This window comes from Manis pentadactyla, chromosome 16 (assembly GCF_030020395.1).
Source record: "Manis pentadactyla isolate mManPen7 chromosome 16, mManPen7.hap1, whole genome shotgun sequence".
Lineage (NCBI taxonomy): Eukaryota > Metazoa > Chordata > Mammalia > Pholidota > Manidae > Manis > Manis pentadactyla.
Window position 1 is genome coordinate 23,545,176 of NC_080034.1, and position 11,083 is coordinate 23,556,258.

The window sequence follows — 11,083 nt, forward strand, 5'->3', positions numbered from 1 at the left end:
CATTGTCACAGATTCACTGTAGACAGTGGAAAGGATCTTGGGTAACTCAGTTCATAATTGAATACTTAAAAATATCCTTTGTGATTCTGTATCCCAAACTGGTTAAATCCAGTAAATAAATGAGAAACACACCCTCCTTGGCATTGTCTCTTGTTCATGCACTTGCCTGGGTGCTATAGCTCCTTAACTGGTTTCTAGAGTGCTCACATTATTTTGTTCCATGTATTGCTGTTAATATAGTATTTGTAGGAAAACAAGGTCCTGGGGCTTCTCACTCCTTCCTTGCTAACATTACTCTTGCCCATTCTATTTTAAAACCTAAGATTCACTTTTTCACATTGCATTTTATGTTTGGTCCTTTTACTTCTTCATAGAAACAACATCTTGCCATGCACTGCACAACCACTCAACCATTGATAATGAAGACAGTAGAATTTTTGTATTTTTTAAATATTATAATGAGAAATAATGTATTTTTCCTTTATTCTTTATTTTTAAGATTCTTTTAGGGAACTACATTTTGGTGTAACTTAAATCTAATCGATAAATTCTAGAATTAAGTACAACACTGGTCTTTATTACATCCATTGGATGAGTTGGTATTTATCATTTGAGAATGATGAAATACGGTTATATTTCACTTCAGGATTTTTAACAAGGAAAATGTTGAAATGTAGATTAAGTAAATAACATTTTAAAGACATTTTTGGCATAAATGATGATTTGTCTCTGTTTTACAATCACTTAGACTCCCCGGGAAGTGGCCCAGCAGGCTGTAGATGCAGATGTGCATGCGGTGGGTGTAAGCACACTTGCTGCTGGTCATAAAACCCTGGTTCCTGAGCTCATCAAAGAACTTAACTCTCTGGGACGGCCAGACATTCTTGTCATGTGTGGAGGGGTGATACCACCACAGGTATTCTTCATCTCCTATATTATTCTAGTACAATAATAGGAATCCTGAGTAATAATAGCTTTATACGTAGGTCTTTAATTTACTGCATACTTTACTAAAGATGAACTTACTGTAGACTTTGAGCCAAATTATTTATTGGTGATTTTACTAAATAAGTAAATTCTACAAAGTTTGCAAGTAGGCAGTGTTGTTTTCTACTTAAGCTATATTGTAATTCATTATGTATAATTTAACAATTAACAAAGCATCTATGAGATAATTGCCTCCTTTCAAACTAGTAATCTAGATAGAGATCTACTTTCTTCATAGTCAATAAACAATGATGGAGAAGGAACAGGATATAAGTAATAAAATCTCACAGCTGGAATAGAGACGGATTGTAAACACACAGTGTTTTAGTGAGCACTCCTGGTTTACTCCTGGTTCACTAAGCCAGAGCTTTAGTGAGCATTCCTGGTTTGCTATGAGTCCTTTGGTTAGCCAATTGGCAGCACTTGGTTTTGTTATTACAGAGTGGCTATCTTGTCCACTTCTCCCATCCCTAAAGGTTGTCGTAATTCAGAGCTTTATCAGTTACATAGTCCTGTAACACCTCTTTTATTAAAGCTAATTCAACTAGGGTATAGTTTTCTTAGAGCCAAAAATATCCTAATTCAGACATAAATGGAATCAGCCTGTCTTGAAAATTATTGGCTAGATGGGGAAGGGGTAGATTCTTAAACAAAAATGTGGCTTCTCTTAGGAAAGGAGGAATGGATGCTAGGTAATAATCAGTGATGTCAATTAACTTATTAGTAGGGTGGGGGATACCTTCCACATATCATTTTGGTTCTATTTCCAATCCAATTCAATTATATAAAAATTTTTTTTAACTAAGAATGGAAAAAATATTTAGTTAGAAAAACTGTATATGAGATTACTCTAAATGTATGATTCAGAGATGCTACAAAGGCACAGGAATCTATCTATAGATTTATAGTTTTTTTCCCTCCATTAAACTCAAAATATTCAGTAGGGACTACTTATATACTACTTATGAAATGAGAATATATACACATATGAGCTTGTGAAATTGGTAATGATGTGGGTCTAGAAACAAACTATTGTTTATTCTTTTCTAACATAATACTTAAGGTATAGAGTCAACACAAATTGATTTTGTTGAAGTACTTGCCTATTATTTTCATAAGTATAATTTATTCTTCATTGCTCTCTGTGGAATACTTCTATTTGTAGTGTAGTTTCAGAGTTTATACTAAGCTCCTCAACATGATATTAACATTTAGAACCAAAGTAATTATGTAGCACAAAATATTAGAATTGAAATATGAGTTGAGAAAAAACACAACCTTGTTATATAAATGAGCTGACATTTTCAAGAAATATATTTCACACAAGGTATATTAACCCTCCAGATATTTGAATTACCAAGAACATCTGTAGGTGTTTTCCATACTTTTTCCCCATGAGATTAAAGACTAAGGATCATTTTCTATAACACACTGTGTTAATATGGATATCATTTATAATATAGCAGTCAACACCATTTTTCTCATTGATTGTTTGCAGTAAATACATGAAATGTTGCTGTTATTCAGTTCAAAATCACTTAGCTTTTAAATTAGAAAGCACTAATATGGTGACTAATCAAATAACTACTGCCATTGTGGAGCTTGTAGTTTCTGCAGCATGATTAAATAAATATGGTCTTTCCTCACCAGTATGTGTTTCTATGTTAGGATCTATAACCCTCCTAATAGGTTTGCTTCTAAGTAATTTAGGCAGGGTAAGCATCCTCATGATGCCTACTTCCATCATAAAGCAGGCACTGTGATATGTGTGGCCCAGATGTTCTTGGTAATTCAAATATCTGGAGGGCTAATATACCTTGTGTGAAATATATTTCTTGAAAATGTCAACTCATTTATATAACAAGGCTGTCTTTTTTCTCAACTCATATTTTAATTCTAATATTTTGTGCTATGTAATTACTTTGGCTCTAAATGTTAGTATCATTTATTTGTAAATCATTTCAAACTAACAGGTAAGGTACACAATGAAAATAATACCAAGAACACTTGTATACCCTTTACTCAGATTCACTTGTTCTAACATTTTATCTCCTTACTAAACTACATTTTGCAGGGCTTATGTAAGGCCTTAGGTAAGTCAAGGACCCTTTCTCCAGTTGCAGTATTTCATAGTCCTCTTCCAGATGAGTCCTCCATTCCAAATCCACAACTCTTATGAAGTCTTGAAATTTATAAGCACCTGCCTGAGAATAATGACATGTTTTGAATATCTTTTTGTGTCAAGTGCTGAGGATATAAAGATGATTAGATATGATCTCTCCCTTTAGAAGTGTACAGACTAGAAGGAGAAAAGTTCAATAAAATGTGTTAACTGCCATTGAAGAAGTATAGTATTATAAAATTATTACAAGGAAATGACAGAGACAGCAAAGGAGTAGTTGGAAGATAATTATCATGACCATATGACTTATTATCCAAATGTGATCATTTTTGAGAATAAAAATGGGTGCTATTAAAAAGTTGCAAAGCCTAAATAGTCTCATTAAAAAATGGGCAGTGGACCTAAATAGACATTTTTCCAAAGAAGACATAGAAGACAAAGAATATGGCCAACTGTATATTTAAAGATGCTCAACATCACTAATTATCAGGGCAATGTGAATCAAAAATGCAATGAGACATCACCTCACATTAGAAGGGCTATAATCAAAAAAACAAGAAACAAGTGTTGGTGAGGATGTGGAGAAAAGGGAACCCTTGTGTACTGTTGGTGGGAATGTAAATTGATACAGCAAGTTTGGAAGACAGTAAGGAGGTTCCTTAAAAAAAAAGAACTACCATGTGGTCCAGCAATTCTACTTCTGGGTATTTAACTCAAGAAAATGAAGACACTAACTTGAAAAGATATGTGCAACCCCATGTTTATTGCAGCATTATTTACAATAGCTAATACATGGAAATAACCTAAGTGTCCATTGATGCATGAATGGATGAAGAAGATAGGATATATATATATATATATATATAAATGCAATGGAATATTATTGAACCAAAAAAAGGAAGGAAATCTTGCTGTTTGTGACAGCATGGATGGGACCATGATGGCATTGTGCTAAGTGAAATAAGTCACACAGAAAAGACAAATACATCATCTCACTTATGTGTGGAAGAACAGGTTGTTGGTTGCCAGAGGTGTGGGTAGAGGGTGGGCAAAATGAGTAAAGGGAGTCAAAAGGTACAAACCTTCAGTTATAAAATGAAGTCCTGGTATGGAATGTAATAGCATGGTGATTACAGTTAATAATATTGTATAATGTATTTGCAAGTTGGTAAGAGAATAAATCATTAAAGTTCTCATCACATGCACAAAATTTTGTACTTATATATGGCTATGGATGTTAGCTGGACTTATGGTGATCACTTGCAACATATACAAACAACTGAATCATTATGGTTACATATGTTATATACATAAGCAAATATAATGTTATATGTCAGTTATAGCTGAATTCAAAAAAGAGTCATGACCAAAAAAGTGCAACACTAAGACCAACCAGAAAGCCCTGGAATGTATGATTACTCTAGTGGGTATGGCTCAGGGCTTTGAAGCTTGTCCTAAACTTGATATTATATTTGCAAATATCTGTTGTTGAAACAGCTGAAGCCTGGAGCAGTACATGTGCCCTGCGATTCTTTTCACTCAAACTTTCCATTTAAAGTAAACCAACAAGCAGCAACAGTGACAGCAGAGTCTTTTTACAAATGAGCTGATCCCCTTTCATGGGGATCAGATTCCACGGGAGCCAAGTTCAGAGTACCGCAGTCCACTACTGCAGACAGAATACTTCGGAGGAGATAAGTGACCTTGTAAACCCAAAGCTGCAGCGTGGTAATAAATTTAACAAAAATAATGACAAGTAGTGACAATTTATGTGAGAGAAAGTTCTGGTTTAAGACTCTGAAGTTGTCAGTCAGCAGTCGTCACAGCTTCCTGCTACAAACAACACACTGGGGTGTTTGGAAAATGCTCAGTGTGTGTGTTCTTTTAATGACCTGGAGTGTAGGGGGTCTAGTGCCTATCAGCAGTCCCAATCCAGGAAGGATTCTTCAGCCCTGATGCCAACAGTGTACCAGGTGAGAAAGTTTGGAGCACTGGGGACAAAGAAGAAAAGACAGCGTTCCTATACCTTTGTTTCTTCCTTGAAATTAGAAATACTGTCTCTTCTATTAATTAAACAAATTCTTTTAACAGGATTATGAATTTCTGTTTGAAGTTGGTGTTTCCAATGTATTTGGTCCTGGGACTCGAATTCCAAAGGCTGCCGTTCAAGTGCTTGATGATATTGAGAAGTGTTTGGAAAAGAAGCAGCAATCTATGTAACATCCTGTTTTTGTTTTAGCTTTTTTCTAAAGTACTCTTCCAATGATGATCAAAAAAGAGAGGGAAGCCATGTTTTCAATTTAATTCAACACCTGATACATGCTTTCTTGAAAGCTTTACATTAAAAATACCTGACTTAAAAGCATATTGGCATGCTTTTGAATATTAAAAGCATATTGGCATGTAAGAATGTATGTGCAGCTTCACTTTAGAAGTTAAAAAGAAATTATCCTTAAAAACTCTCTCTAACACATACTTTATCAGAAACTCTAGATAAAGGTATTTAAAAAATCATCATGTTTATTTGAAGTATTTCTTATAAATCTATTTACTTTCTATTTAAAAAATTAAACTTTACCTAAAAAAAAGTCTGACTAGTCCCATTCTTCAATGTAGCACTATATTGACTTGACCACCAGAAAATGAAATCCATATATGAAAAAAATAATTAAAGTATCTTGGATAAAATAGTGAGAGAGTATATATGTTGTGGTTGTAGTCCTCAGAATTACCTTAATAAGAGTATTAAATCAGATCTGAAGGTTGTAATAGTAGAGAAATGGCCGAATATTACTTCAGGTCTGACTTTACTTTCTTTTTGGGCATGAACATGTGGCCTTGTTATTGCTGGGCTTGGCTCTAGCCCCAGGAGGGTGAACATTTATGAATATTCCATAAAATGCTTAAGTTGTCAATATGACTTCCTCCAAAATGATGATGGAAGCAGGGGGTATATGTGTCTGGAAAAGTTAGTAATTCAGTCTAGGTCTGAAGGCCTGAGGAACAGGGAAATCCATGGTGTAAATCCCAATTCAGAGGTCAGAGAGGCCGATATGAGATGGCCCAGCTCAATTAGTGAGGCAGGAAAAATGGGGTGAGTTCCTCCTTCCTCTACCTTTTGTTCTACTCAGGCCCTCAACAGATTGTATGATGCCTACCTACATTGCAAAGATCAAGGTATTCTGAAAGTCCACTGATATATAAGCTTATTTCATTCAGAAACATCCTAACAGACATACTCAGAAACAATATTTAATCTGGGCATCCTGAGGCCAGTCAAGTTGACACAAAGTCACCTATCACAGAGCTCTTGCTGGTGGCAATGTATAATGATGCTTCTGTGGGGAAAATGATAATTCCTCAAAAAATTAAAACTATCGAATGGCCCACCAAGTCTGCTTCTGGGTATACATCCAAAAGAATTGAGAGTAGGGTCTCAGACAGGTATTTTACACCCATATTCATAGCACCATTATTCACAGTAGCCAAAGAGTAGAAGCAAACCAAATGCCCATCAACAAATGAATGAATTAACAAAATGTGGTATATACTTAAAGTACAATATTATTGAGCCTTAAAAAAGGAAATTCTGACACATGCAGCAACACAGATGACCCTGGAAGACCTGCTATGAAATAAGCCAGTCAAAAAAGACAAATATTGTATGAGTCTGTCCTTACGAAGTACCTAGAATAGTCAAATTCAGAGGCAGAAAGAATGTTGTTTGCCAGGGCCTGGGGAGAGGAGGGAATGGGGAATTAATGTTTAAATGGGTTTCAGCTGGAGAAGATGATAAAGTTCCAGAAATAGATGGTGGTATAGTTGAGCAATCATGTGAATGTACTTAAAGCTGTGAAACTGTGCACTTAAAAATGGTTAATAAGGTGAAATTTATGTATGTCTTACCAGAATAAAAAAGTAGGACTGTCCTGACATTTGGTAAATGTTTTATAGCTTAGTTGTTAGCATTATTGTGTTACTATTATGAAAAGAATGAATGGTAAGGCAATGAACCTGGGATGGTAGGTAGAGGCTAGATCATACATAGAGGCTTGTACAGTTAAGGCATTTGGACTTTATCCTGAAGATAAAAACAGAATCATACTAGGATTCTAACTATGAGAATAATCTGGTAAGATTTGTTTTAGCACAGCAGCTAGTGGAAGATGCTTTTTAATGGGGCAAGACTGGGGATAAGAGTTAGGAGACTTAGAATAATGTAATAGAGAAATTATACATCAGCTTATCTGCTTAGGTGCTGCTCAGAGATGGCCGAGACAGAGAGAATATGATCTTATTTTGGAAGATTAAGTTGACAGAATCTAGCCTTTATCTTTAAAAAACAACGGCTCCTGATCATTAGGTATTTTCTGTGTGAAATATGCTATGCCCCCTCATCTAGTTGGTTGTTCTTTTGTGGGTCTTCTTTGATGTGCAGTGATTTCATAATTAGATACATCATAGTGTCAACGTCAGGAAAAGGTAAAATTGCGGGATTTGTTTTCCAGTGATCATTTTGTCAATTCTAGAACTTGGAAGCTTTTCTGGCTTTGGAAGTATACTGTAATGATGTCTTTAGGGTACTCTGAAGACATCATAATGCTTTCCTTGCAACTTAATGGAAATATATATATTTTATGTATGTTTATAAAAGTAGTGTAGAAAGTGGAGGAGAAGTTTAAAGAGGCATCCTTTCTGAGCAAAACCTACTACCTACTTGGAAGTAGGAGAAATAAAAGTAAAGCAAAAGAAAGCAGGATGAATTTCTCCTTCCTCTGATTTCCATGTCCAGGAGTGGGAATTCATGGATGGAGAGCAGAGGCACAGGGATTGTTAAACATCTCTAGATCTGTCTATACAGACAAGGTTATGTATGCCATGTCACCACCACCCTCCACCAGTATCTTAAAATTCCTATCCATTTCATTCCTCTCAAATACCTTTTTTTAAAAATAAAAAATGGATCTAATAAAATCATTCATGTTAAGATGTGTCAGGGAATACATGTTTGTTTTAGCAGAGGTAATTTATTTTAAATGAGGTGAAAAAACTTACCAAAGTGATGAATATCTAAATATAATTTTTGCTATTTAATAGAGACTCAGTAAAAAGGATGATTATGATGATAACAACTATGTTATTTCCACCAGTAGGTTAAATTTTGAGTCATTTCCAAAGAATTATGAACCATCCTTTTGGCCATTAGACAAAGCTTGATTTTATAAGTAGCCTAAAGTTGAAAGATAAAAATTCTATGTGTGTGTGTACATATATATGCTATTAAACTATTCTGTGTAATTTGTACTTCATAACGAAAAATGCTTCAGCATTCAAAAATATTTACAGAAGAACTAATTTTGGTTTTCTGATTTAACATAATGCTATTGTTTACTAGTTCTTAAATCCTCCTTTAATTTTTTTCTTCTGTACCTGTAGGTGTCTCCCTAAGGCCAGGATTATTCTATTTCCCTGAAACAATATTTGAAATGATGCCCATCCTAGAGACTCATAGGTGCTGTAAACACTCAGAAAAAGCATATCTCTTTAACAGTCTGCTTAGATGCACCTAAGGTCATCTGCCATGATTGTGACCTGGAGTCAATAAAATTAAATGTTAATAATTGTTCATGAACTGTGTTGCATTTATGTGTAATGATTAGTTCATTAGCATTGAAGCTAGAATATGACCTTGGACATGAAACTTACTGAATTCTATTCAGCAAATCCATCCCTAATTCACATGGACTCATTTTAAGTTACTAATTTTTCATGGCCTATTTCTTCCCTTTGCACTCAATCCTCTTATTATTATACAATTTATATATATTGTTATACCATTTACCATGACTACAGGACATGATATTAAGAGCATTTACATATAACACAATACACAAATTCACCTGAAGTCCTTTAAAAAAGAGAAATGCAGAATTTAATAACTTCTTTCAGGATTATTCTAATACCCTTTTGATTCTAAGATCATGGCCAAATATAATTAAATGCCATGAATACATGCAATATATAATTTTATTGATTGACTTATTTAGTAAATTTTAACATTTTCTTACTTTTGGAAATCAAAACATAGGGGATTTTATTGTGTTTCAGCAGAGCTCTACATGGCTAATAAGCATTATATATGTCTCTAGCAATGAGATGTTTGCTGTTCAATTCTTTCTATGAATGGAAAACAGCCTAGATCGTGCTTGGGAGATAGAAGGGTAAAGTAACAGTGATGATATTCTCAGGTTTCCTGGACTGTTTTTACTTGACTTTAAGCAATCTGTCCTATTGTCTTCTTTAGTTTTGTCATTCTTATTAGACCATTTGGTCATTGGAGCAATGTTAGTGACAAATGTTTGTCACAATAAATGTTCATCTAGATAGTTTTGAAGAACACTAGGCCCTCTGCCTCTAACATGTTCTTTGGTTTAAGACATCAAGATCTCTAAAATATTCTTTACAATTGCAAATACATCTGATAAAAGCCTAATATTAAATTGAACATTTTAAATTTGATTCTAAAAATACTGACCGAGAGGGCCATTGCTAGTTGTGCACAGGTTGTACACTGCCCAACTCCAGGGAAAGCCATTTACTTTGTAGTCTTGCAGTGTCATTTTCATAGCCCTGCATATGTTGTGCTACATTTTTTAATCTTAAAAAGAGGGACAATGATGGAGCCCACATCAAATATTTGTTTTAAGGATTAAAAGAGCTAATGCATGTAACCTGCTCTAAACTGTGCACCAGTAAAAGAGCACTAAATGATTTCAATAGCAATTATTGTTATTATATTTTATGATAATCTCACCTCTAGCCCTTGGAAATAAAAATAATATATGCATATGACATGATTCTTCTCAAGGAGCTGGTAGCCTGTTTGCAGAAGGTGAACTCATAAGAAGACTGTGACTACATGTTGTAAAGGAGGTCTCCACATAAGTGTTGTGAGAACAAAAGTTGTTGCTGGTTTTCTCCTGTGGGAGAAATGAAGGCTTCAAAGAGATCATCTGGAGCTTAAAACAATGAGAGAGTGGGCAGAGGTACGAATATGTATAACAGAGGTATGTGGAAACAGAGTATATTCAGGGAAATGGGAGCAGTCATGTGGTTAAAGCATGAATCCATGATAAGGTTGAAGTATAGGATATGGGTTTTATTATTAGAAACATCTTACCATGAATTCTTTCTTAAAAATTTCCTCCAGGTAGTTTGCTGATTTCAGTAGGACATATTGAGTTAGCCAAATATAAATATATATATTAATATATTAATATATTTAAAATATATATATATATTTTAAATCTAAGCCATAAGATTTTTTCTCTCTCCTTTCTATAACTAAGAGCTTTTTGATCTAATAGCTTTTTCAAATACCAATGAGATAAGGGGCAGGGAGACGTTTTGCTTCCCTTTTTGCCTACAATTGGCCAAGGCCTCAGTGACTAGGGAGATAGTTCTCAAATTGTGTCATATGACCCACTTGCTTTGGAATCCTTTATGATTGCTTACTAAAAATGCAGTTTAGCTCAGAAAATACCCCTTGGTTTCAATACATTTTGTAAATACCACCAATCAGGCAGCATAATTTGTATATAATGATTCAGAGACAGAGTATGTATAAAGGGCCCCCAAATTAAGACAATCTGTGTTCTTTGCCTTTTTGGGGAAGAGAAGTTAATCACTTCCTATATTGGTTTCTCAAAAAAAGACATTTCTCCTCCAAAACTAGGCTTTTTGACTAGATTTATTTTTGATCATCAAGCAAAAAACCAGGAGCAGAGAGGATTTTTTTTTTTTGTCTTAAGATTCAAAGTGCCCTTTTTGTCCTAAAAAAATGCCAGACCTTATTATAGAAGACATTTGAGATAATTCTAGACTTCCCTTTGTTAAGAACCCCACTAAGGGTTCTTTAAACATTGGATTGTTAGCCAGTCTGTGGGTATGAATACCTCTTCAGTAGAGTAAAAA

General features: G+C 34.4%; 1 protein-coding gene across 1 annotated transcript in view; it reads left to right on the forward strand.

Annotated features, from left to right (window-relative positions):
• The window catches only part of MMUT (methylmalonyl-CoA mutase), a 37,213-nt gene extending 28,472 nt beyond the window's left edge, over positions 1-8,741 (forward strand). Inside the window, exons 12-13 of the mRNA XM_057494384.1 lie at positions 749-916; positions 5,201-8,741. Coding sequence (XP_057350367.1) covers positions 749-916; positions 5,201-5,329 — 297 coding nt within the window. The 3' untranslated portion in view covers positions 5,330-8,741. The remainder of the gene's footprint in view (positions 1-748; positions 917-5,200) is intronic.
• The last annotated feature ends 2,342 nt before the right edge of the window (positions 8,742-11,083 follow it).